The 27,500-nt window shown below is 50.5% G+C and overlaps 1 protein-coding gene across 1 annotated transcript in view; it reads left to right on the top strand.

Annotated features, from left to right (window-relative positions):
- The window catches only part of LOC308165650 (FERM, ARHGEF and pleckstrin domain-containing protein 1-like), a gene marked incomplete at both ends in the record, with an annotated part of 89,860 nt that overhangs the window by 36,889 nt on the left and 25,471 nt on the right, over positions 1-27,500 (top strand). The window contains 9 exons of the mRNA XM_080539800.1: positions 6,495-6,592; positions 11,278-11,392; positions 13,842-13,989; positions 15,494-15,589; positions 16,367-16,533; positions 19,308-19,376; positions 20,232-20,298; positions 20,534-20,977; positions 21,146-22,433. Coding sequence (XP_080395926.1) covers positions 6,495-6,592; positions 11,278-11,392; positions 13,842-13,989; positions 15,494-15,589; positions 16,367-16,533; positions 19,308-19,376; positions 20,232-20,298; positions 20,534-20,977; positions 21,146-22,433 — 2,492 coding nt within the window. The remainder of the gene's footprint in view (positions 1-6,494; positions 6,593-11,277; positions 11,393-13,841; positions 13,990-15,493; positions 15,590-16,366; positions 16,534-19,307; positions 19,377-20,231; positions 20,299-20,533; positions 20,978-21,145; positions 22,434-27,500) is intronic.

The following is a 27,500-nucleotide window of genomic DNA, read 5'->3' as shown; positions in this document are numbered from 1 at the left end:
TTAAATGACCCCACCCATGGCTGTTCTAGTGTTAAATGACCCCACCCATGGCTGTTCTAGTGTTAAATGACCTCAACCATGGCTGTTCTAGTGTTAAATGACCCCACCCATGGCTGTTCTAGTGTTAAATGACCCCACCCATGGCTGTTCTAGTGTTAAATGACCCCACCAATGGCTGTTCTAGTGTTAAATGACCCCACCCATGGCTGTTCTAGTGTTAAATGACCCCACCCATGGCTGTTCTAGTGTTAAATGACCTCAACCATGGCTGTTCTAGTGTTAAATGACCCCACCCATGGCTGTTCTAGTGTTAAATGACCTCAACCATGGCTGTTCTAGTGTTAATCAGAATGATCCAGATTATTTTCATGCTATCCAGGTTCAGATCTAACTGACTGATTCCCCCCTCTATGACATCATCAACATCAGACAGATAAATCTGATCCTGGATAGCAAGAAAAACAATCAGGATCATTGTGATCCAGATTAACAGGTTTGAACTCCAGGGCCCAGAATCCTGAGTGATTTGCAGCCTCTCCTTTATGGGTCTTGATGTTCTGGAAGTTTCCATTGTCTCAGGTTTACCGGAGTTGGCTGTGAGCTCTGTGGAATGTCTCCAGGTGTCAAAACCGTGATGTCATCAGCTCAGTTTCCATAACGTGAATGATGGTTGGCTGCAGGTCTCCTTGACAACAGCTCCTAATTTAAATAATTTAAGTGGTTTTTTTGACGATATAAAAGCAGAGGTCAGAGAGGGACTAGTTCTGGCGCTTGTTCCATAATTGTGGAAACAGATTTTAGTTTTAATTCTGTCTACAGTCCTCACACGACCTCCGGGTGACAGTGGCTGCGTTCGTAAAATTCTCTCTGAGAGCGCCGGAGTGCACACTGGGGTTCATCAACGTCATAAAGGGAACCAGGTAATTTGATTGGACAAGAGGCATTCATTCCCTGAGTGCTGATCATCAGATTTCCAGAGAGAGAGAATTTACGAACGCAGCCATTGTGTTTACCTATCACACGGTTCCTGAGATCAGCTGACCTCAAGTCAGATTAGAACAGAGAGGAGTTGACCCCAGGTCAGATTAGAACAGAGAGGAGCTGACCCCAGGTCAGATTAGAACAGAGAGGAGCTGACCCCAGGTCAGATTAGAACAGAGAGGAGCTGACCCCAGGTCAGATTAGAACAGAGAGGAGCTGACCCCAGGTCAGATTAGAACAGAGAGGAGCTGACCCCAGGTCAGATTAGAACAGAGAGGCTGACCCCAGGTCAGATTAGAACAGAGAGGAGCTGACCCCAGGTCAGATTAGAACAGAGAGGAGCTGATCTCAGGTCAGATTAGAACAGAGAGGAGCTGACCCCAGGTCAGATTAGGACAGAGAGGAGCTGACCCCAGGTCAGATTAGAACAGAGAGGAGCTGATCTCAGGTCAGATTAGAACAGAGAGGAGCAGATCTCAGGTCAGATAAGAACAGAGAGGAGCTCATCTCAGGTCAGATTAGGACAGAGAGGAGCTGACCTCAGGTCAGATTAGAACAGAGAAGCTGACCCCAGGTCAGATTAGAACAGAGAGGAGCTGACCCCAGGTCAGATTAGAACAGAGAGGAGCTGACCCCAGGTCAGATTAGAACAGAGAGGAGCTGACCCCAGGTCAGATTAGAACAGAGAGGAGCTGACCCCAGGTCAGATTAGAACAGAGAGGAGCTGACCCCAGGTCAGATTAGAACAGAGAGGAGCTGATCTCAGGTCAGATTAGAACAGAGAGGAGCTGATCTCAGGTCAGATTAGAACAGAGAGGAGCTGACCCCAGGTCAGATTAGAACAGAGAGGAGCTGATCTCAGGTCAGATTAGAACAGAGGTCAAGGAGGTTGACCTCAGGACCACAGCGGTCGAGCGGTTGACCCAAGGTCCACAGATTACGACCGTGATGTCTTCAGCGGTTCAGCTAATCTCCTTATGCTACCCGTCTTTAACGCTATGGTCGTGGTTCAGCTGCTGCACGCCTGTGCACAGCCAGCCTCACTGAGGTAATATGCAGGATTACACGGACAAGCCTCAGCTAATTGACAGTTTATATGTACAGAGGCTGTGTTGATCCCTGCGGTGTTAATGTGTGTAAGGTGTTAACCCCGAGCCTGTCGGACAAATACCTCGTTCTATGTGTTTATTTTCCTTTAACGGGATGTTAGCTAGGGATGTTAGCTAGGCTAACATCCCGTAACAGGCGTTGTAGAATGTTGGTAGAATGTAGTCTGGGGGGTATTCCATCAACGTCACTAAAGGGAAAATCCAGGCTTGTTTTGCTAAGTCTCGTGAGAGAGTAGTATCAAAATAAGGCTGTGTTTTTTGTGTAAATCTCGCAAGATTTATCCAAATAAGCCTGGGTTGTCCTTTAGCGACGTTGATGGAATACCCCCCTGGAATCTCAGAGGCCCCCTCCCCCCGTTTAACAATGAAACTCATTCAGTTCCAAGGCGGTTCTTGTTAAATGCCAAACAGAATTTCATTGTGTTATAATGTCAGTCATTGTTATAGGACATCATTGTAATAGACCATCATTGTTATAGAGAGTCATTGTAATAGAACATCATTGTAATAGAACACCATTGTTATAGAGCATCATTGTAATAGGACATCATTGTTATAGAACATCATTGTGTTGGGGTGATCGGGCCTTTTCAGCCGCAGCCCCGTCCCTCTGGAACGCCCTCCCCAACCACATCAGACAGGCCAACACCCTGCCAACATTTAAACAGGCCCTCAAAACCCACCTCTACAAGCTCGCCTTCACCAGTTAACCCTCTCCCCCTCCCCTTCCCATGTGTCCCCAGCACTACCTTCATTAGGTCCCTATACTTTTTTAAAAATTATAATTTCTTTTTTATTATTACTACTCAATCTTTTCAGTTTGTAAAGCGTCTTTGAGTATCTAGAAAAGCGCTATATAAGTCTAATGTATTATTATTATTATTATTATTATTATTATTATTATTATAGAACATCATTGTTATAGAACATCATTGTAATAGAACGTCGTTCTAATCACGGCTGTGTTCGTTCGTAAATTCGCTCTGAGAGCGCCGGAGCGCACACACTCAGCGTTCAACGTCATAAAAGGGAACCAAGTCATGTGATTGGACCAGACCAGAGGCATTCCATGAGTGCTGATAGCAGGTTCCCAGCGCTGACAGGGGTGTGAAGGTGGAGACTAATCCTGTCTATCCCAGCTCAGACCATCACATGACACCGTAGGACCATAACCCTGTCTCTGTGTTGGCTCAGAACCAACGACCCCCTCCCTCTCCTCACCTCACCTCTCTTCACTCTCCCATCCCCCTACATCCCCCCTCCCCTCTCCCTCCTATCCCCTCCCCTCCCTCTCCTCCTCCTCACTCCCTCCTCCCATCCCCTCCTCTCCCCCTCCTACCCCCTCCCCTCCATCCCCCTTCCCATCCCCTCCTCCCTCCTCCCCTCCCTCCTCCTCCCATCCCCTCCTCCCTCCCTCCTCCTCCCATCCCCCCCTCCCCTCCCTCCCCCTTCACCTCACCTCACCTCCCCTCCCCCCCCTCCCATCGCTGTGGGTCTGAACCACCAGAGCGTCCTGCTGTGTCTAGTGTTACACTGATGTATGTGATGTATGTGTACCGTATGAATGGAACGCTTGTTCAGGTAAACATCTGACAAATGAGACATAAAGACCTTTGGCAAGGTGCCTTTCTGGCTTCCCTCACATCTGGTTAAGGGGGAGGGGGAGGGAGGGAGGGAGGGAGGCGGGGGGGTTACCTGAACAGGTAGCTCCAGTGGGCAGGCTTCGAATTACAAAGGGGGAGGAGGGGGGGGGGGATCAGGGAGTCAATGCAACCGCAGAAGAACTGGAAAAACACAATTCAAACTCCCAACCTTCTACCTGCCCCCCCGCAAAAGGTATCCTGTTCTACATGGCCCCCCCCCCCCCCCCCCCCTCTGTGTTATTGGACCCCTGGCAGCGGGGGGTTCAGAGGGTGGTGCCACTGCCCCCTGATCCCCCCCGGTGACCCCCGGTGACCCCACCAGGGGGTCTGGAGGAGAAAGCCTGCCTGTCAGCAGCCAGTTTGGCTAGTGTGTGTGTGTGTGTGTGTGTGTGTGTGTGTGTGTGTCGGCAGCCAGCCAGCCTCTCACACAACGCTGGCAGACAGGCCAACACTGCTACACACACACACACACACACACACGGCCTGGTTAGAATGGCAGGTTTATGACCACTTTGAGATTAGCTTGCTGCTGCGTCATGTCTTGGCAACTTGTGTGTGTGTGTGTGTGTGTGTGTGTTTGTGTGTGTGTGTGTGTGTGTGTGTGTGTGTGTGTGTGTGCGTGTGTGTGTGTGTGTGTGTGTGAGCATGCACGTGTGTGCGTGTGCGTACATACAATGTCAAGGTAATTCCATGGCTCAGGGCTATGGGTTAGGTTTCCTTTGAAGACTGTATGAATGCTGGCTCCTGCCTGGCGATGTCCATCATGACTGTATGAGCTAGTCAGGAGACTTTGCCAAAACAAGCTACATGTTCTGAGGCTCTACTACCTAGTTGTGGCTGTAGCTGTGTGGACTGAGGAGGTGGTAGGTAGATAGGTAGGGAGGGAGGTAGAGAGGTAGGTAGATAGATAGGTAGGTTGGGAGGGAGGGAGGGAGGTAGATAGGTAGATAGGGAGGGAGGGAGGGAGGGAGGGAGGGAGGTAGGTAGATAGATAGATAGATAGATAGGGGGGTAGGTAGATAGATAGGGAGGGAGGGAGGTAGAGAGTTAGATAGATACAGTAGGTAGGTAGATAAGGAGATAGATAGATGGGTAGGTAGGTAGATAGGGAGGTATGTTGGTAGATATGTAGGTAGGTAGATAGATAGATAGATAGGCAGACAGACAGACAGGTAGATAGATACTTGATCCCCAAGGGGAAATGCAGGCGTTACAGCAGCTCACACCAGAAACAACAACAACAAAATAAAGTGACAAAATAAAAACAGACATCTGGAACATCATCTACAGTAACAACAGTCCAGAATGATTTAACATCCCCCAGCCTGACTCTGATCAGCCAGAGGAGGAGGAGGAGGTGTACAGTCTGATTGCAGCAGGCAGATCTCCTATAAAATATCTCCGATAGCGCTCCTTAGAGCAACAGTATGATTAGCCAGACCTCGTTCATATTACGATCGCTGCATTTTCTCTGCATCTCATCAGTCGCCTGATTAGCTTCGGTGTTTCATATTCAGGTGGTGGATGTTTGGATCGGGGGTTTGGTTAAGGAGATCAGATTTAAATAAAAAACGGAAACTGGTCTTGTCATGTGTGGTACGTGAGGGGAATGGAGCTCCTCTTCTCTGGATGGGCGGCCCGCTGATGGAGGCTGACAGGGGGAGGCTGGGGGAGGCTGGCAGGGTGAGGCTGGGGGAGGCTGGGGGAGACTGGGGGAAGTTGACAGGGGGAGGCTGGGGGAGACTGGGGGAAGTTGACAGGGGTAGGCTGGGGGAAGTTGACAGGGGGAGGCTGGGGGAGGCTGGCAGGGGGAGGCTGGCAGGGGGAGGCTGGGGGAGGCTGGAGGAGACTGGTGGAAGTTGACAGGGAGAGGCTGGTGGAGGCTGGGAGAGGCTGGGGGAGGTTGTCAGGGAGAGGCTGGTGGAGGCTGGGAGAGGCTGGCAGGGGGAGGCTGGTGGAGGTTGTCAGGGAGAGGCTGGTGGAGAGAGAGGCTGGTGGAAGTTGTCAGGGAGAGAGGCTGGTGGAGGTTGTCAGGGAGAGAGGCTGGTGGAGGTTGTCAGGGAGAGAGGCTGGTGGAGGTTGTCAGGGAGAGGCTGGTGGAGGCTGGTGGAGGTTGTCAGGGAGAGGCTGGTGGAGGCTGGTGGAGGTTGTCAGGGAGAGAGGCTGGTGGAGGTTGTCAGGGAGAGGCTGGTGGAGGCTGGTGGAGGTTGTCAGGGAGAGGCTGGTGGAGGTTGTCAGGGAGAGGCTGATGGAGGTTGGCAGGGAGATGCAGGGAGAGACAGCGTGCTACCAGCCAATTACTGCATTTATCAGTCAGCAGTGACTCAGACAGAAGGTCAATGTCAATCAACCAAGTGGAATGAGTTTGGAGAAAGAGGCATTATTCAAACTCACATTCTCTCTCTCTCTCTCTCTCTCTCTCTCTCTCTCTCTCTCTCCCCCCCCCTCCCTTTTGCTCCTCTGCCATCTCTCTCTCCCTTCTCCCCCTACTCCCTCTCTCTCCCCATCTCTGCCTTCTCTCTCCTCCCCCATCTCTCTCTCTCAACCCTCTCTCCCCCTCCCGGCCCCTCTCTCTCTCTCCCTTCTCTCTCTCTCTCTCCCCCTCTCTCTCCTCCTCTCTCTCCCCCTGGCCCCTCTCTCCCCCCCTCCTCTCTCTCCCTCCCCCCTCCTCTCTCTCCCTCCCCCTCCTCTCTCTCCTACCCCCTCCCTCTCCCCCTCCCTCTCTCCTCCCCCTGCCTCCCTCTCTCTCCCTCCCTCCCAGGTACCTGTTTGCCCTGCAGATAAAGCACGACCTGGCCTGTGGTCGTCTGACCTGCAACGACAGCAGCGCCGCCCTGCTGGTCTCCCACATCATCCAGTGTAAGTACCACTGCCCCATGCTGTGCTCCCAGTGTAACTACCACTGCCCCCTGCTGGTTTCCCAGTGTAACTAAATTGAATAAGAAGAGAACGCTCACCACAGAAAACTTAGGCGAGGTGCTGGCGACGAGCAGAATACTATTGAATGAAGTAGAAGCCGCACACTCTAGTTCCAGATGCTAAAAGTGTAGATTTTAATTGACAACGGTTTAATTGACAACGGTGTCTTACGACTTGTCAAAGGCTACGGCCGAAACCGTCAATTAAAATCTACACTTCACGCATCTGGAACTAGAGTACGGCTTCTACTTCATTCCCAGTGTAACTACCACTGCTGGTGGCAATTGCTGGTCTCTCACATGTGACACAGTCTGATCATTTTGGTCCGCATGTCGGCAACCAATAACATTTTTCGGAATGTTTCTTTTGAAACACGGAACTACGTTTCGACGTTGTTGAGAATCACAAACTCTCTGGTCGAGCCAAAATACTGCAACACTGCAATGGATTGGGTGAGTAATCCCCCCCACTGCTACCTAGTTAACTAGAACACTACTTTACATTGTTAGCAGGCTCACAAAACAAGCTGTGTTAGTTGACTAGCGAGTGTGTGTTGTTGGTTTTCAACAACGCGGAAATGTATTCACTTTTTTCTAAAAGAAAAGTCAGATCATTACATCGGATCCCGACATGAGGACCAAAGCATTATAATGTGTCACATATTACCCAGTGTAAGTACCACTGCCTCCCCCCCCCCTCCATAAAGATCCTTATCTCACAACCACATCTCAACAGCGCCGCCCTGCTGGTCATATCATCTAGTATAAGTACCACTAACTGCCCCCCCCCTCCCAGCTCCATAAAGATCCTTATCTCATAACCACATCTCCACACTTCCCTCACCGCCCCGCTCTCTCTCAACACATGTACGTTTATTATATTGACTCAATCGTAAAAAAAAAAAAGTGATATTTTTTTTATTGGACATGATAGCGCAAATGTTAGACTCTCCTAGTAAATGTTAAATGGTAAATGCACTGCACTTACATAGCGCCTTTATCCAAAGAGCTTTACAACAGCCTCTCATTCACCCGTTCACACACACATTCACACACCAATGGCGAGGTAGGCAAGCTACCATGCAAGGCGCCGGCCCCGCTCACTGGGAGCAATTTGGGGTTCAGTGTCTTGCCCAAGGAGTCCTCGACACATGGCCAGCCGGGGCTCGAACCACCGATCTGCCAACCTTGCGATCATTAGACGGCGGCTCTACCTCCTGCGCCCCAATCTAGTATAAGTACCACTAACTGCCCCCCCCCCCCTCCCTCCCTGCTCCATAAAGATCCTTATCTCTTCATAACCACATCTCAACACCTCCCTCTCTCTCACCGCCTCACCGCCTCTCTCTCTCTCAACACATCTGTACGTTTATTATGTTGACTCAATCGTAAAACCCCAAAAACGTGACGTTTTTTCTTATTGGACATGACAGCGCAAATGTTCGACTCTACCTAGCGATTTTTTTTTATCGTTGTTTGTTTCCTGTCTCCCGGCTGTGAAGCGACAAGAGGGAAGCATACAAGTTGTTGACGCGGCGGTTTGCTGACACCTCTCCCCCCTCCCCACCCCTCCTCCCCCCCCCCTCCCCAGTTCAAGCGGTGCGTCCGTTGTGTGAAAGCCGTGCCTGTGTGTGCAGACAGACGGTGCTAATGGTGCTAATGGGAGCTGGTGCAGCGTGGCCTAATGTGCTGCCGTCAGTCGGGCTGAACGAGGCTACGTGTCCAACAGGGCCCTGCTGCTGTGGGGCCCGCTCGTGTGAAACGCTACGTTGCCATGCCAACCCGTGGGTGGGTGGGGGTGGGGAGTGGGGGGGTAGGGGGGTTGTTCATGATTAACTTGATACAGATTGAGGAGATTTTTGTGTGTTTTTTCCACACTTAAGGTGAAGTTGTCGTGGAAACCCACCAGGGTGACGGTGTAGTCCTGGCCTGGGGGGTATTCCATCAACGTTGCTAAAGGAAAATCCAGGCTTATTTTTGATAACTTTCGTGAGATTTATCAAAATAAGCCTGGGTTTTGGAAAAATCTTGCGAGACTTATCAGAATAAGCCTGGACTTTCCTTTAGCGACGTTGATGGAATACCCCCCAGGTCTTACTCTCACTACTAGAAGAGACTAGTTGTGGAAACACAGTCATGTTCATGGTGTTCACTGTAAATCACTGATTTACTGCTGTAGAGCGTTGTAATGAGTGACTTGGTGGTGTTTGAGTAACTTGGTGGTGTTTGAGTGACTTGGTGGTGTTTGAGTGACTTGGTGGTGTTTAAGTAACTTGGTGGTGTTTGAGTGACTTGGTGGTATTTGAAGCCACAGGTTTAAGTCACTGTTCTGTGATTAGACATTTACATTTTACGTTGTAACCATTTAGCAGACGCTTTTATCCCAAACTCTGACTTACAATTAGAGATCACAGGGACTGTCTCCCTGGAGTAACTCAGGGCTGAGTGCAGGGTCGGAGTGGGACTCATTTTCAGCTCTGGACCGGCCCACTTTAGTTCACAACCGATTACAGTACATTAAAATCATGTAATTACAACCTTGGTATTTTAGTCTGTAATAGCAGACTCACTGTTCTCTACAGTCTTCTCTACATTTACAGGATGCTATGTCATGGGTTTGCTTCATTGTTCCCACGCTGGTACAACAGCTCACCTGTGCCTTCTACTGTGATAGCAGCAATCCCTTGCTGGACACCACTAGGGTAACCAGGTCCCAACAAACCAAATGTGGGACAAGGAGTATGTTTGTGTGGGATAATGTGGGACACCCTCTCAACAGGCCCGGACCGAACTTTAGGTGCCCCTAGTAGCATCCGCTTCCCCTGGTCGAGTTGAGAGCTATGTCTATCCAATTTTTAAAATATATATGCATTTCCATTCTGTTTCCTATTCTGTTTGGTTTATTCAGTAGCATCCAATAATAGACTATGCAGATAAAAACGTAACAAATATATAACAAATGTATGTTATTTGAATGTGAACCTCACAATAAAGTATCTGTATGGAGCAGAAAGTGAAGTCAAAGTGCAGTATCAATTTAGGCTAGTATATTAATAAAGAAAAGTAGCCTGACAGTGTTAGGCCTGTAGATGATTGAGTATGTAGGCTATCTAGTTAGCTAACTTGCCTCCCATTTGCAACACAAATGCATTGACATAGCTGTCAAGGCTAACGCGCGCACACACTAGACGAAAACATAAAACACAACTCTGCACTCATTCAGACAATGACAGTGATAACAGCTGGTTAAGGATAAACCAATTGCCCAATTGCCCAAGTCATTTTTCAGTGTTTTAGATAGCCTGAAACTACAGATTGTAAGCTTTCAAATGCTTTCGAAATTATTAATTTTTAGGACGACACAAGTATTTGAATGTTGGTGCACCTCAGACAGAGACTGGGAGAAAAATCACTCTGCTGCAGCAACAAACGCTGTTAACAGCTAGCGGCTAACAGTGGTACATCGCTACGAACGTTTAACTACGTTTTTATAACATCACACAACATGCTGAGGGAACATGAACATGCTAAAAACACATAAATAGATGAACACACAGTCCTTGATTTTGAACACATCCTAAAACAAAAGTATGTTTACAAGTAAAGTGGTCACTTACCAGTAGCCTACGGCAAACGAGAACAGTGAATCCAATCCACAAATTATAAGTATTTAGTGATCGTTAAACTGTTGTTTGTTATATCGAGTGGGTACTTGATACTAGATATTGTTGACACAATAAGTTTCACTTTACGAGCCCTTTGAGTCAGCGGGTGGTTCGCACATGCAGCCAGCTCCCTATATCCACGTGGGGCCGTTGCCATGGGAACATTAATGCTGTTTCCTGATAGGCTGAAGACGTTCCATAGAATCTGGACGTTCTGCTGCAACTGAACATGTCAGCGCTTGGTTGCGGCGCTTTGTTGCGGCGCTTAGATGGACACTGGCCCCGTGGCCGCGCAAAGGGGGACATCTGGTCACCCTATTTATATGGTATCGGCCCAGAATGGTACCGGCCCAGCCGCCCAGAACGGTATCGGCTTGCAAGTACTACCATGACTGAAAACAGACCGGCCCAAAACCAGACCGGCCCACCGGGAAAACTCCAGATCCTCCCCATTAGCCACCCCGGGCCTGGCTGAGTGTCTTACTCAAGGGCACACTAGTGGTGGTGTTCCCAGGTGGGATTTGTATTAGTCTTGTCTGGCTCTAACAAGGTGATTTGTATTGGTCTAATATGGTTCTCTCTCTCTCTCTCCATCACCCCCCCCCCCTCTCTCTCTCTCTCTCTCTCTCTCTCTCTCTCTCTCTCTCTCCATCACCCCCCCTCTCTCTCTCTATCTCTCTCTCTCTCTCTCTGTCTCTCTCTCTCTCTCTCTCTGTCTCTCTCCATCACCTTCCCTCCACCCCCCCCCCCACCCTCTCTCTCTCTCTCCACCCCCCTACTCCACACACCCCCCCCCACCCTCTCTCTCCCCCCCCCCCCCCCACCCCCTCTCTCTCTCCACCCCCTCTCTCTCCACCCCCCCCCACCCTCTCTCTCTCTCCACCCCCCCTCTCTCTCCACCCCCCCCCCCTCTCTCTCTCTCCACCCCCCCCCCCCTCTCTCTCTCATCCCCCTCTCTCAGCTGAAATAGGAGACTTTGACGAGGTCCAGAGTTGGCAGCACCTCCGTAACAACAAGTACATCCCAGACCAGGACGGCCTGCTGGACAAGATCACAGAGAGCCACCGCAAGCATGTGTGAGTACAGGAGAGGTGTGTGTGTGTGTGGTGTGTGTGCGTGGGGTGTGGGGTGTGGGGTGAGAGCCACCGCAAGCATGTGTGAGTACACAGGAGAGGTGTGTGTGTGTGTGTGTGTGGTGTGTGTGTGTGTGTATGTGTGTGTGTGTGTGTGGGGTGTGGGGTGAGAGCCACCGCAAGCATGTGTGAGTACACAGGAGAGGTGTGTGTGTGGTGTGTGTGTTGTGTTGTGTGTGTGTGTGGATTGTGTACGTACGTGTCTGTGTGTGTCGGGTGTGTGTGGGATGTGTGTGGTGTGCGGTGTGTGTGTGTATGGGGTGTTGTGTTGTGTGTGTGTGTGTGTGTGTGTGTGTCCTCTAAGTGTCACAACAGGTTGTAAATATTCCTGTCGACGCCTGCTTCCCGCCCACATAGTTGGTTACCCACAATCCTCCTCCTTGGCGCACCCTGCCTCCCCCCTCCCTCCCCCACCCTCCCCCATCACCCTGCCTCCCTCCCCCTCCCTCCCCCGCCCTCCCCCTCCCTCCCCCGCCCTCCACGACAGATTCACAGGGGCGTAGCAGTATCTAACTGCCACTGTCCTTTCCCAGCATTCCATCCATTTATCTCACCCCCTCCCTCTCTCCATCACCCCCTCCCCACACTCCTCCCTCCTCACCCACTCCATCCCTCTCTCCCTCCCTCCACCCCCTCCCTCCCCATGGGTGTGTTCCAGAAACACTTTCTTCCTCCCTCCCTCCCCCTCCCTCTCCCTCCTTCCCTTCCCTCTCCCTCCCTTCCTCCCTCCTTCTCCCTCCCGTCCCTCTCCTTCCCAATGTCCTTTCTGTCCGGAGAGAGATTGTTTCCCAGAATGCATTAGGGCTGAGATTGTGTTTGGTAGGGCGTGGCTGTCTTGGCAGGAAGTCCCTAACCCTGACTGAAACAAACAAAACAACTTGTTGTAAACAATCAATCCCACAATTCCACTTGCTCCGACCGACCTTTGAACTCGCCGCGACCTCTGACCTTGCCAACACACGTGACCATGACCGCCTCCTCAAATAATAATAATAATAATAATAACTTTTATTTGTATAGCGCTCAAAGTGCTCCAATCATTATATAATCATAATTTAATTATTTAGTCATTTAAAGGCAATATTAAATAAAGGCCCTCAAAACCCACCTCTTCAAGCTCGCCTTCACCAGTTAACCCTCTCCCCCTCCCCTTCCCATGTGTCCCCAGCACTACTTAGCACTTAATTAGGCCCCTATACTTTCTTCTATTTACCTTTTGTTTCTTTTTATTATTACTACTCGATCTTTTCAGTTTGTAAAGTCTTTGAGTGTCTAGAAAAACGCTATATACTGTAAGTCTATTGTATTATTATTATTGTTATTATTATTATTATTATTATTATTATTATTATTATTATATTAAAAAGATGGGTTTTTAGTCTTGACTTGAACATATTTGCTGGGGTTGCATCCCTAATGTAAACTGGCAGCATTCCACAATTGAGAAAAGCTAGCGATTCAACAGCGCTATGACGGGTGGGGGGTGTTTGAATTTGAGGAGTCAACTCGGTTACACAACCACCACATACCTGGGATCAGATGACCTCTGCCCTGATCCTGTCTTTAACTATGAGAGATGAGGACAGCATATCTGATCAGTGGTTAGGGGGGCAATCATTACATTACCCACTCCACTGGCCTCCCTTGGTGGGCCTCTACCCCCCTCCCCCCCATCCCCCCCTCCCTACCCCCCTCCAACCGCTACCTCTGGAGGTCAGCCAGGCCAGGAAGGAAGTTACTAATTCGCCACCACATACAGGAAACAGGAAGCTATTTTCAGAGATCATCGGATTTAGGGAAGCGAAACCTTGGAGGCCTCGTTTTAACTTACATACCCTCACAGACATAGCTACTGGAGAAACACAGTGGTCGGGTTTCACAGACAAGGGTTAAACCTATGCTTTCTAGACTAAAAAGCATCTTCAAACAAGGTTTTACATTGAAAGTGTGATTTTGTCCCGGACTAGGCATTCTAACATGCAGTGTCCAACACTACCTGTTTATCTGCAAAAAATAAATATATATATATACAGTATATATACTACTGGTCAAACGTTTTAGAACAGATATATAGAAATTTTGCTAAAATGCAAAAATGTCATCAACAAATCACTCAATAAGTTGAATTGAGTCCGTCTTATTGGTGCTATACAAATACAGTTTGGTTGGTTGGTTGGTTGATTGGTTGGTTGGTTGGTTGGTTGTGTTGTCATGTGACTTCCTGTCATGTGACATCCTGTGTTGTTGGTTGATTGGTTGGTTGGTTGATTGGTTGGTTGGTTGGTTGATTGGTTGGTTGGTTGGTTGGTTGGTTGATTGGTTGGTTGGTTGATTGGTTGGTTGATTGGTTGGTTGGTTGTGTTGTTATGTGACGTCCTGTGTTGTGTCTCAGCGGTCAGACGCCGGCGGAGTCAGACTACCAGCTGCTAGAGATCGCCCGGCGCCTGGAGATGTACGGCGTGAGGCTGCACCCGGCCAAGGACCGTGAGGGAACCAAGCTCAGCCTGGCCGTGGCCCACACAGGGGTGCTGGTCATACAGGTAACCCTGACCCCTAGCCCTGACCCTAACCCTGACCCCTAACCCTGACCCCTAACCCTGACTCAGCCTGGCCGTGGCCCACACAGGGGTGCTGGTCATACAGGTAACCCTGACCCCTAGCCCTGACCCTAACCCTGACCCCTAACCCTGACCCCTAACCCTGACTCAGCCTGGCCGTGGCTCACACCGGGGTGCTGGTCATACAGGTAACCCTGACCCCTGACCCCTAACCCTGACCCCTAGACCTGACCCCTGACCCTGACTCAGCCTGGCCGTGGCTCACACCGTGGTGCTGGTCATACAGGTAACCCTGACCCCTGACCCTGAGCCTGACCCTAGCCCTAACCGTGGCCCTGATCCTGACCCAATGACTTAAAAGGATTTAATCTTAGTCAGGAAAACCTTAGTTTTACATAGACTCTTTTATAAACCCCCCCCCCAAAATTATCCTGCTGGATAAGGCTGTTAACTTCTACTGTGTGAAATAATGAGGACAGCTTGAAGCTGCAGAACTGAACCCCTCTAGTGGGTCCTCCTTACTCACCATCTGGTAACCTCTGCATCAGAGCCTCAGGTTGGAGCCACACACAGGTGTCACAGAGAGCTATATACATATATCCAACACATTTTGGACTCAGTGAGGTGACACATCTGTTTTCTAGTTTGACGTAAGTGAAGCTAATTTAATTTAATCTATTGTGCTATTGGCAGTTGCTGTGGTTAGGCCTGCTGTTAGTTTCAACAGAAACCATTGTCTCTGAAGCCTTCTGTCACAGAGACTGCCAATGGCCCCGGGCCTGAGCTAGATTACTCTTCCTGCTGCAACTGGTGAACTGATGATTCACTCGCTTAGTCAAGTGTATTGATCGGAAGTCGCTTTGAAATAAGGCGTCTGCTCAATGCCAAAAATGTAAATGTAAATGAGCTGTTGGATGTGGTTATATAGGGGTTTTATTAAGAGGGCTCAGTGCTGTGCGCTGCAGAGTAGGTTTTCATGAGCTATTCAAGGCTAAGAACTAAGAATGCCCTGTCTTCGCTGATCCAGCAGTTTCAACATCCTCGGTCGAACAAAACGTTTCATTTTTAGAAAGAAAGAAATCCTCTAAAACGTTCTAATTTAGGAAACCTCTTAGACACGGAGGAGAAAATGTTCCGATGTTTCATTTGGCGCGGGTTAAATGCTGAATGACTGCCTCAGATGGGACAGATAAATTCCCAGACAACTGAGAGGGTTGTCAAGCACCCAGGACTGACTTATAAATAGACCGTTTGTTTTTGAAAATCTGTTTTTTTTCAAATCTGATTACGGACGACCAGATACGTTCGGTTGAACAGCAGACGCATTGTTTTCCCAAATTCTTTTAATCTAGCGAATGAAGTTTGATAGCGCATATCCAACTTCGTTTGCTGGACTAAATGAATTTTGGAAAACGAAGTTGTCACGCAAGCTGTTCCTCCTCACGCTGTTCCAACTGACACTCAATCACTCCTTTCTCTCCTGCAGGGGCACACCAAGATCAACGCATTCAACTGGTCCAAAGTACGCAAGCTCAGCTTCAAACGGAAGAGGTTCCTCATCAAACTACGGCCAGATCTGAACGTAAGTCTTCACGTGAAATGGGCGGGGCTGTGGCTCAGGAGGTAGAGCCACAGGCGTCTTAACGATCGCAAGGTCAGAGTTTTGTCGATCCCCGGTTGGCCACATGTCGAGGTGTCCTTGGGCAAGACACTGAACCCCAAATTGCTCCCACAATGAGCGGGCCGGCGCCGTGCATGGTAGCTTGTCGCCATTGGTGTGTGAATGTGTGTGTGAACGGGTGAATGAGAGGCCGTTGTAAATCGCTTTGGAATAAGGCGCTATATAAGTGCAGTCCATTTACCATTTCTCATAAATGATCCTGTCAAACAAGTTCCACAATAACACTACTGCATGATTCCCACAGATGAAAATAAACTTGTCTTGTATGATTTAGCAGTTATGACTAAAGTCTGGTACACACATAAAGATAATCTGGCCGTTTTTGGCCCGATTTCCCCCCTTCCGACCAAGGACAGCAAACGCCCGATTATCGGATGGCTCTAAAGATTATCCTACAAGATTATCCTGTGGTGTGAGGTGTGTCCATTTCTCCCGACAATCTGCTCGGAAAATGGTCGGGGCCGACGATCGTAAATATTAAACGTGTTCAATATTTCCGATCAAAAATCCTCTTGTGTGTGGGCGACTCCCGAGTCCGATTGTGACGTGGAATGGAATGTAGCCAATCAAGAAGCGAGCTGACTGACGCGTATTCTTTTTTTCGTTCTTACGTACTTACAGGCTTACGTTAAGTTTTGACCGCTTGTCTCTCGTCTCTCTCTCTCCGCCCCCCCACAGCAGAGCGCCTACCAGGACACGCTGGAGTTTGCCATGGCCAGCCGGGACTGCTGCAAGATCTTCTGGAAGATCTGCGTGGAGTACCACGCCTTCTTCCGGCTCTTCGAGGAGCCCAAGCCCAAGCCCAAGCCCGTCCTCTTCACCCGGGGGTCCTCCTTCAGGTTTAGGTAGGCTGGGTGGTGCCTGTATGGGCGTCGCAGGGATGCAGGGTTCCCACGGGTCCTTGAAATCCTTGAAAGTTTGTGAATTTGAGAAAAACAAATCAAGGCCTTAAAAGTTTGTGAAAATAGACATGGGTCATTGAAAGTGCTTGAATTCCCCTCTCTCTCTCTCTCTCTCTCTCTCTCTCTCTCTCTCTCTCTCTCTCTCTCTCTCTCTCTCTCTCTCTCTCTCTCCCTCTCTCTCTCTCTCTCCCTCTCTCTCTCGAAAGAAAAAAATATATTCAAAAATGTTTTACTTAGCTCGTCAACTAGTAAATAAGTCTCTGTGTTGCTAAACTTTACACATATTTCACAATGTATTGTTTAGCTGTGCTGTGGTAGAGAAGGCATGAGACCATCTAGTGTTGTAATGCACACATTCACGCCTCTCTTTTTAATTGTTGTCTGTGAGCGGATAGTTCCTATTATATAAATTCTCATCTAGATCTGTTTCAAACTATGCTGTGTTGGGTCCTTGAATTTGAGGGAATTGAGTCTTGAAAGTCCTTGAAAGGTGCTTGAATTTGATGTTTCAGAAGGTGTGGGAACCCTGTGGATGAGTCACTGTTTTACCAACCTCGACTGGAGGAGACTTCCTGTCCTTCGGGAGCCATTGTGTTGTTGGATGGGATTGTTGTTGTTGTCTGTGTTTGAAGAAGCTTTTCCAAGAGACTCACCGTGTCTCTCCTCTCCTCTCTCCTTTGTCTCCACTGTCTCTCCTCTCTCCTCTCCTCTGTCTCCTTTCTCCTCTCCTCTCTCCTTTGTCTCCACTGTCTCTCCTCTCCTCTCTCCTTTGTCTCCACTGTCTCTCCTCTCTCCTCTCCTCTGTCTCCTTTCTCCTCTCCTCTCTCCTTTGTCTCCACTGTCTCTCCTCTCCTCTCTCCTTTGTCTCCACTGTCTCTCCTCTCTCCTCTCCTCTGTCTCTCCTCTCCTCTCTCCTTTGTCTCCACTGTCTCTCCTCTCTCCTCTCCTCTGTCTCCTTTCTCCTCTCCTCTGTCTCCTCTCTCCTCTCTCTCTCTCTCCTCTGTCTCCTCTGTCTTCTCTCTCCTCTCCTCTGTCTCCTCTGTCTCTCCTCTCCTCTCCTCTGTCTCCTCTGTCTTCTCTCTCCTCTCCTCTGTCTCCTCTCTCCTCTCCTCTCCTCTCTCCGTTCACTCCTCTCCTCTGTCTCCTCTCTCTTCTCTCCTCTCCTCTCTCCGTTCACTCCTCTCCTCTGTCTCCTCTCTCTTCTCTCCTCTCCTCTGTCTCCTCTCTCCTCTCCTCTCCTCTCTCCGTTCACTCCTCTCCTCTGTCTCCTCTCTCCTCTCATCTGTCTCTCTCTCCTCTGTCTCTCCTCTCTTTTGTCTACTCTCTCCCCTCTCTCCTCTCCTCTGTCTCTCTTTTCTCTCCTCTCTCTCCTCTGTTTCTCCTCTCCTCTCTCCTCTGTCTCCACTGTCTCTCCTCTCTCCTCTGTCTCCTCTCTCCTCTGTCTCTCCTCTCCTCTCTCCCCTGTCTCCTCTCTCCTCTGTCTCTTCTCCTTTCTCCTCTGTCTCCTCTGTCTCTTCTCCTTTCTCCTCTGTCTCCTCTGTCTCTTCTCCTTTCTCCTCTGTCTCCTCTGTCTCTTCTCCTTTCTCCTCTGTCTCCACTGTCTCTCCTCTCTCCTCTGTCTCCTCTCTCCTCTGTCTCTCCTCTCCTCTCCTTTGTCTCTCCTCTCCTCTCTCCCCTGTCTCCTCTCTCCTCTGTCTCTTCTCCTTTCTCCTCTCCTCTCTCCTTTGTCTCCACTGTCTCTCCTCTCTCCTCTCCTCTGTCTCTCCTCTCCTCTCCTCTGTCTCCTCTGTCTCTCCTCTCCTCTCCTCTGTCTCCTCTCTCCTCTCTCTCTCTCTCCTCTGTCTCCTCTGTCTTCTCTCTCCTCTCCTCTGTCTCCTCTCTCCTCTCCTCTCCTCTCTCCGTTCACTCCTCTCCTCTGTCTCCTCTCTCTTCTCTCCTCTCCTCTCTCCGTTCACTCCTCTCCTCTGTCTCCTCTGTCTCCTCTCTCTTCTCTCCTCTCCTCTGTCTCCTCTCTCCTCTCCTCTCCTCTCTCCGTTCACTCCTCTCCTCTGTCTCCTCTCTCCTCTCATCTGTCTCTCTCTCCTCTGTCTCTCCTCTCTTTTGTCTACTCTCTCCCCTCTCTCCTCTCCTCTGTCTCTCTTTTCTCTCCTCTCTCTCCTCTGTTTCTCCTCTCCTCTCTCCTCTGTCTCCACTGTCTCTCCTCTCTCCTCTGTCTCCTCTCTCCTCTGTCTCTCCTCTCCTCTCTCCCCTGTCTCCTCTCTCCTCTGTCTCTTCTCCTTTCTCCTCTGTCTCCTCTGTCTCTTCTCCTTTCTCCTCTGTCTCCTCTGTCTCTTCTCCTTTCTCCTCTGTCTCCTCTGTCTCTTCTCCTTTCTCCTCTGTCTCTCTCTCCTCTTTCTCTCCTCTCCTTTGTCTCTCCTCTCTCCTCTCTCTCTCTGTCTCTCCTCTCTCCTCTGTCTCTTCTCCTTTCTCCTCTGTCTCGCTCTCCTCTTTCTCTCCTCTCCTTTGTCTCTCCTCTCTCCTCTCTCTCTCTGTCTCTCCTCTCTCCTCTGTCTCTCTCTCCTTTGTCTCTCCTCTCTCCTCTGTCTCCCCTCTCTCCTCTGTCTCTCTCTCTCTCCTCTGTCTCTCCTCTCTCTCTCTGTCTCTCCTCTCTCCTCTGTCTCTCTCTCCTCTGTCTCTCCTCTCCTTTGTCTACTCTCTCTCTCCTTCCTCCTCCCCAGCGGTCGAACCCAGAAGCAGGTTATTGATTACGTCAAGGACTCTGAATTCAAGAAGGTTCCGTTTGAAAGGTGAGTCTGTTGGCCTTTTAACTGTCTCTCCCCAGGGCAGCGGGTTCAGATGTCAATAACCGTTTACCTCAAACAGACACGGGATTGAGTTATGCAGAATGTTTTGTAGGGTGAGTGTGTGTGTGTGTGTGTGTGTGGGGGGGGGGGGGGGGGGGGGTTGGGAGAGGGGTGTGTGTGTGTGTGTGTGTGCTGGGAGAGGTGTGTGTGTGTGTGTGTGTGTGAGGTGGGAGAGGGGTGTGTGTGTGTGTGTGCTGGGAGAGGGGTGTGTGTGTGTGAGGTGGGAGAGGGTGTGTGTGTGAGTGTGTGAGTGTGTGTGAGGTGGGAGAGGGGTGTGTGTGTGTGTGCTGGGAGAGGTGTGTGTGTGTGTGTGTGTGTGTGTGTGTGTGTGTGTGTGTGAGTGATGTGGGAGAGGGGTGTGTGTCTGTGTCTGTGTCTGTGTCTGTGCCTGTGTGTTTGTGTGGTGTGTGTGTGTGTGTGTGCGTGTGTGTGTGTGTTTGTGTCTGTGCGTGTTTCTGTGTGTGTGTGTGTGTGTGTGTGTGTGTGTGTGTCTGTGTGTCTGTGTGTCTGTGTGTCTGTGTGTCTGTCTGTCTGTCTGTCTTTCTTTCTTTCTTTCTTTCTTAAGTGTGTTTTAAGTATGTCCTACCTAGACCTTTGTAGAGTCGGCACGTTTTTAATGACTCTAGAAAGATCTTTTCAGGTAATTCTAGAATTTAAAAAATGGAACATGGAACACCAATGCTGTGTCGCTCTAGTCAATAAGCATTAGCAGGCGGTTTAACGTCGCCTTGCCTCATCACCTTGTATGATTGGTAGAGTGTGGTCTGACGCCCCCCACTCTCCTCCCTCCCCCTCCAGGAAACACAGTAAGATCAGCGGCCTGTTCCCCCAGCCTTCCCAGCTACGCTCCCAAGTGCCAAAAGCGGTCAGTGGCGAAGGAAATTATACCAATAAACACAGAAATAAACACAGCATCGGTTCTAATCATTCTTATACATGTCAATGTCTCTCTTTCCCTCCTACCTCCCTCCCTCTCTTGCTCTCTCTCTCCCCATCTGCTCCAATCCCCCCTTCTCTCTCCCTCCCTCTCTTGCTCTCTCTCCCTCCATCCCTGCTCCAATCCCCGCTTCTCCCTCCCTCCCTCCCTCCCTCCCTCACAGAGCGCTCTGTCCATGGACCAGACGGACTCTCCTCTCAGGATGAGCCGTAGAGGAGGCGGGTGTGACCCCGATGACCCGGCCGCCTCGGCCCAGCAGAGAGGCCCTTCCAGCCTGGCTTCCACCACCGCCTCCGCCGCCGCCCCCCCCCAGACCAACGGGCACCAGGACGGACCAGAGGAGACCCGCGGAGGCCAGCCCCAGGCCCACCCCAGGCAGCAGCACACAGGTCCAGCCTCCAGAGCCGCCGCGCCCAAGCAAGGCAGCAGCTCCTCCATCCCCTATATCGACGGCAGTGACGTAGATAGCGAATACGACACCGCGGCGGCCGCTCGCAAGGGTCAGGTCGTAACCGCCTCGCGTACGCGGTCACGCTCGCACTCGCACACGGCCAATGACAATGATGAGGATGAGCCAGTGGTCCGGGGAGGGAACGGGGGAGGGGGAGTGAACGGGGGAGGGGGAGGAGGCAGGGGTGGGTTCGGGGGAGGGGGAGGAGGAGGCAGGGGAGGGTTCGGGGGAGGGAACGGGGGAGTAAACGGGGGAGGAGGCAGGGGAGGGTTCGGGGGAGGGAACGGGGTTATGAACTGCGTCTACCACCACCTCTCCCAGCAGCATCTGCAGCAGCAGCAGGGCATTCTGGGTAAAAGCAGCAGCAGCAGCAGCAGGTACAGGGAGTCCCCCCCCCCGTCCGTGAAAAAGTCCGTTAACGACAAGCCGCCTCTCTGCCTGAGCCGTGAGCTCGCGCAGGACGAGGACGAGCTGTCCAACGGCGGCGGGGGCGGGGGGGGGTCGTTCCATCACGGTGGCCGCTCCGGCGGCCCGCTCCACAGCACCTTGCTGGACGAGCTGTTCCGCGGGGGGGACAGGAGGGCCCCTCCTCTGGGGTCGGGGGTCACGGGGGGGTCGGGGGGGCGCCACACTTCTGGGACCCGTAGCTCGGGCTCCAGCCCCGTGGTGAGCAGCAGCAGCTTCCACCAGCGGACCAGCTCGCTAGGCCACGGGGAGCGGGAGCGGGAGCGCAACGGGAACGGGTTCGGCTCGCGTCCCCCGCATTGGGACGACGGCGGCCATTCGTTTAGCAAGCGCCCCGGAGGTGGCGGAGGGGGTCCCGGTCCCCCTTCCTTCCCCCTCCCCCTCCCTCTCCCCCCCCCTCCCTACGGCCCCCCGGGCGAGGCTCAGCCTCCGTACCCAGCCCCCCCCCCGCCCCCCCACTACGGCAGCTACTCCCCCATCTGCGCCCGCTCCTCCTCGCCGCTGCTCCTCGCTAGCAACAAGCTGCACAACAACATGCGCAACCGCTCCGACACCGACCCGTTCATCCTTAGTCAGATGTTGACCTCCACTCCGGGTCGCGACCCCCCCCGGATGATGACCCCCCCTGGGTTACGGGCCAACGGTGGCGGCGGTACCGGTGGTGGTACCGGTAGTTTGGACCACCACCATCGCGTTCTGACCAACGGTAACGGTCTCGCGACCCCGGGTCAGACGGGATCGGCGTCGTCGCCCAGGTCCAACGCCGCGGCGCAGCGCAGCCTGTTCGCCGGCGGGCGCCGCGGTAGCCATGGCGACCACCAGAACCACCCCCCCCAGAACCACCACCACCACCAGAACCACCACCACCTCCACCAACCGGTCCAGATGATCGACGGGTCGACCAGTAGCGGTACCGACACCAGTGATACCGAGGAGTCGGAGAGTAGCAGCTCCTACAACAGCCAGCCGCTGATGTACGGGAACCCGTTAGCCACCGGCGCCGCTAACTCCTCCCCCGTCATCCCCAAGAGCAAGTTCTCCTTCGGGAGTCTGCAGCTGGACGAGGAGGAGGAGGAGGGGGAGGAAGAGGGGGAGGAGGGCGGGTTTAACTTCAACGACGAGGACGCGGGGGCGCGCGTGTTCAGCTGTTAGAGAGGCGGCGGAGTTAAGTCACCGTGGTCGGACGACCGTTGGGTCCGCTGGTTTCTAGTCCTTAGTTAAGGGAGCTTTTGGGGGGGCGGATGTGCTAGTTTTGGGGCCGTAGGACCGGGTCTTTGCGGACTGAAGCCTTGCAGTATGTAGGTTGTTACGGTTACTTACTAGAGGCCTGCCCTACTTTTTAAAAAGTCTGCTCTAACCCCCCCGCTCCCCTGAGACTCCTCAGACATAGCTAAGAGTCCCACGCGCTGCACTGCGAACACCTTAATCTAGAAATTAATTAGGCTTCTTTTTTATGCAACACAGGAAGGGCCTGACTAACATCTGGAAACACAGGGAGAAAGGGCCTGACTAACATCTGGTTCGAGTGTCTTCGCTAGGTCCCCTATAGGGAGGACGTGCTGTATTGGAGAAGGATTCTTTACAAAGTGCCATATTATGTAATGAACAAAAACGTTAAGCGGCTTGTAGACAAAAAAGCTGGGAACTGTGGAGGTTTCAAGTTCCAAGTCCTGGTGGCTACTAACCGTGATTCCTGTGGTCGTTGTTGTCTAGCTGGTGTTGACACTGAGGGAGAGGCAGAGTGGATTGTTTTTGTCGCTTTAGAAACATTATCCAGGACAAAGTGATTGCCCTTGGGCACTCAGCATTGTACTGAAGTGGCTGAATTGACAGTGAAATGCCTCCCCTGTACTTCATTGTAATTCAGAATGCCACACAGGTGAGAGTTTCACACAGGTGAGAATGCCACTCAGCGTAGCTTCGCTTTTGCAATGACAGCAGACCTGTCGATCTACCTAACTGTTCTCAGAACATAACTTTTATCGTTATTTGACTGTCGTCTTTTCTTGTGCAATAGAACGATTATTTTAGATCATCATCTCCAAGGTTTTTGAAGAATATTAGGTTTAGCTGAAGGGTAGATGATAGGGTAGTTTTGTGGTAATAGTCGTGTAAACAATGGTTGAACGTCCAGTAGCTAGCAAGAGAGCCAACCAGCCTCTTGTTTCTAGAATTTAACGTGACGTCTTTCTGTACAGAGCACTTTCCCAGCTGTAATAATTACATTCCTGTCCTGAGTGGGGGGACTTTCTTTTTTTTAATACACACTTAAGTCGAGTAGAGAGCTTAAGATGTGATGACAGGTAGTTTTCCTATTACACAGGCGAGCGAGCCTCCGTGTTGTTTATAAAGAAATACTAAGCAATAGTGTGGGTTGAACAATGAGACGTATAGCGCATACCATAACATCTCTGTTTTTCATCTATTTGACTAAATCTAAAAAAACGGAATAAACTGATTTTAGGGACTGTTTCTTGTCTTTGGCTAATTGGCGTTTGGATAGTTAAATAAATACACAAGGTTGGTATTGTGCTGGGGGTGGGGGGGGTGTTGAAGTTGCATTCAGCAGGACCAGCGCTGTGTGACCCCCCAGGGCTAGAGAGGGGCGGGGGGGGGGGGGTGTTGAAGTTGCATTCAGCAGGACCAGCGCTGTGTGACCCCCCAGGGCTAGAGAGGGGGGGGGGGGGGGGGTGTTGAAGTTGCATTCAGCAGGACCAGCGCTGTGTGACCCCCCAGGGCTAGAGAGGGGGGGGGGGGGGGGGGGGGGTGAAGTTGCATTCAGCAGGACCAGCGCTGTGTGACCCCCCAGGGCTAGAGAGCGGGGGGGGGGGGTGATGCTACGTAGCGTTGTTCGTCTCTGAGGTAGTGTTGTACAGTCGTGCTGTTTGGTGATTGTGATTGGCTGTCGTTGACGTCTCTTTACTTCCTGCCTCCCCCCCCGGTGTACCTGGGTCCCCCCCCCCCTTCCCATATCAATAATCATTTGAAGCATTGGTCCGCTGAACTCCCTGCTTCCTCCTCTACCCTGGACACCCCACCCCCCCATACCCTGGCCATCTCCCCCCTACCCTGGCTGGCCATCTACCCCCTACCCTGGCTGGCCATCTCCCCCCTACCCTGGCTGGCCATCTCCCCCCTACCCTGGCTGGCCATCTCCCCCCTACCCTGGCTGGCCATCTCCTGAGCTGTTTGCTTGGCTTGACTCCTGGCATGCAAACACAAGCAAAACATTTCATGCGTTTTTCCGTTTGGCGCAAAGTCGTCTCTCCTCTTTTTGTTCTCTTTTGTTTTTGTTTGGTTGCTGATTCTTTCCGGTCACTGGCTGGCGTTGTCATCCTCATTACTGTCATTCGTTGTGCTGTGTCTGCTGCTCGCATCGCAGATCCCCTCGCAGTCTCGACCTCTGAAATGGGTTTCTCCCGTTTTTTAAAATACTTTTGTGTGCGTCCCTTTTCTATGATGTCAGCGAAGTTCTGTCGATGCTTTCCCCCCCGAGCGTGTCCCCTGTCTATGATGTCACAGTTGTTGTTGCGCCGGCATGGATCTCTTGAGGAAGACTCTCACCCTCTTTTTGTTTCTGTTTCTTTCCTCCTGAAAAGCATGTGGTCCTGTTCTCTCTCTCACTGTCCCTACTGTATGTTCTCACTCTTCTCCTACTGTATGACCGACTGTTCTGTTCTGCTGTTGTTCAGGAGGGAAAGACAAGGGGGATGATGAACTCCAGTACTCTCACCTCACATCCTTTCCTAGGTTCCTCTCCTAGGACGTTTCCTATCCACTACACGTACACTGATCTAAACTGACTGAATATGTCATAGACAAGGAACAAACACGCTTATTTATTGAACTTGAAGCAGTTGATAGGGGACGATTCACACAATCGACATTTCAACGTTCACATCGATGTAGAGTAAAATGTGTTTGAGAGATAACAAAAGATAATTTCCGTCCATTGTGCATGATTAGATGGCGTTACTGCATGTACCTGTGAATTTCCTTCAGACCAATAAGTGTATCGGACATGGACTATAAAATTAAGGTATTTTATTACAATACCATGTGATTCACAGTTTTCCTTTCAGACCAATAAGTGTATCGAACATAGACTATAAAATTACGGTATTTTATTACAATACCATGTGATTCACAGTTTTCCTTTCAGACCAATAAGTGTATCGAACATAGACTATAAATTATGGTATTTTATTAGAATACCATGTGATTCACAGTTCACACCAGGCTCTCCTTGATGCCGTGATCTGAGGTGACAGAGTAGGAGAGGCGTACTGAGTGGGGGGGGGGAAATAAATATGAAATTCAAACAGGATGTATGAAAAGCTTTGCTAAGGTGTCGCTGATGGAAGCCAGAGAGTCAAACCAGGAAGAAACCAGGAAGTGTGAACGTACGGGAAAGTCAGAGCAGAGTCAGTTACTGCGGTCTCAAAGACACACGCACGCACGCACACACACACACACACACACGCACACGCACACGCACACACACACACACACACACACACACACACGTGGAATTCACACAGAGACACACACACACACACACACGCACACGTGTGGAGGAGTTCTGGAGTTCTGTTCACCTTGTCTGACCTTTCCCTGACGGTCACCATGGTAACACTTTCACCCAGTCACGCTGGCTTCTTTTTTTATCACCCTGTATATTTACACACTAGGCTGTGGGTTTGTATTGTTGTCATTGTACCTGATATGGAACTTAATCCAAGGGGAAGACTTCTTTAGATTACATTATACGTTACATTTTATTACATTATAATGACTTGTAGGTTGTACTACATACGAGCTGTGATTTTTTAACACAGAGCTACTTTGTTTAAAGCGGCGCATCTGTTCAAATTTTGTATCCGTAAAAATCTTAACTGAAATCTGTCTGATTGTGTGGGTTTACGCTTGAAACATACTGACTTGTGTGCTACGAAAGAACGTCATACCCCAACAAACATACTGACTGTGTCCTACTGCTGTACAGAAACACAGTCTTTAACCTTTGACCTCTGTCTTTAAGGACTGTTTTTAAGGTCGCTCACTTAACATCTTAAAACCCCCCCAAACCAGAGCCTCCGTTCACTGTGACCCCCCACCCTCACACACTTACACCCCCCCACCCTCACACACACTTACACCCCCCCCCCCCCCCCCACATACACTTACACCCCCCCCCTCACACACTTACACACCCTCCTAATCAAAAGGACTCTGTGTTCAGTTCACTAACCAGCCACCCCCGAATGTATGCCACCAAACACTGAATGCTTTCTGCTCTAATTCACTCCTTGTAACTCACTCAACTGTGTATATATTTATATATATTGTGGTTTTCTGTCCTTTTTTAACACACACTGACTGGATTCTTCTTCTTGACTTACTTGTTGCTTGTGTTATTAGCTCTTTCTACACCTTTTGGAATGGTTTCTACTACGCTTTCTACTACCATTGTGTACCTGAATGTGTCCTGTCGTCCACACTACTAGTGTCAATAAAGTTGACCTATTATGCGAAGAAGAGGGAGTCCGGAATTTTCTTTAGACTAGCGACCCCCAATGTCTCGTGACCCACCCCCCCACCCCCCTTTAGAGGCTAGAGTCCCCCCCCCCCAACCCTCACCCTCCCCCTACATGTCTTGTGTCTCGTTGTAGATAGAACCGTAGTAGCGTGTCTAGTTCGATGTCGTGCATGCTCTCTGTTTGTGACGCGCAGGCCTCGGCCTGTGTTCGCGTGTGTGTGTGTGTGTGTGTGTGTGTGAGAGAGTCGTGTTGTGTAGTTTTTAGTTGGATGTAGATGTTGTTGTTTCGTTGTTGTGTCAGAGCAGTGGTTTTACCCAGACACCTCTGGGTTTATGCCGTCATGTCAGTGGACAGGAAACTGTAACTGGGCAAGTATGCGACCGATATCACCGTCTATCGTGAATATAGAAGTAGATGTAGAAGATAAAGTAGAACTTCCAGTAGGTAGATCTAGTCGGTAGAGACTTAGTTAGATACTGTTTTTAGTTGTTGTTGTTTAATAGCTAATGTGATATGTTTTCATTTAGAACATATTATTTTCATCAACGTTTCAGTTGAGATGATGGACAACACTGCTGTAGCTCCTAGCTCCTAACTCTTAACTCCTAGTTACTAACACCTAACTCCTACCTCTTAGCTCATAACTCCTAGTTCCTAACTACTAACTCCTAACT

Source organism: Nansenia antarctica, assembly GCF_963989245.1.
Source record: "Nansenia antarctica genome assembly, chromosome: 9".
Taxonomy (NCBI): domain Eukaryota; kingdom Metazoa; phylum Chordata; class Actinopteri; order Argentiniformes; family Microstomatidae; genus Nansenia; species Nansenia antarctica.
This window is presented reverse-complemented; position numbering and strand designations above follow the sequence as displayed.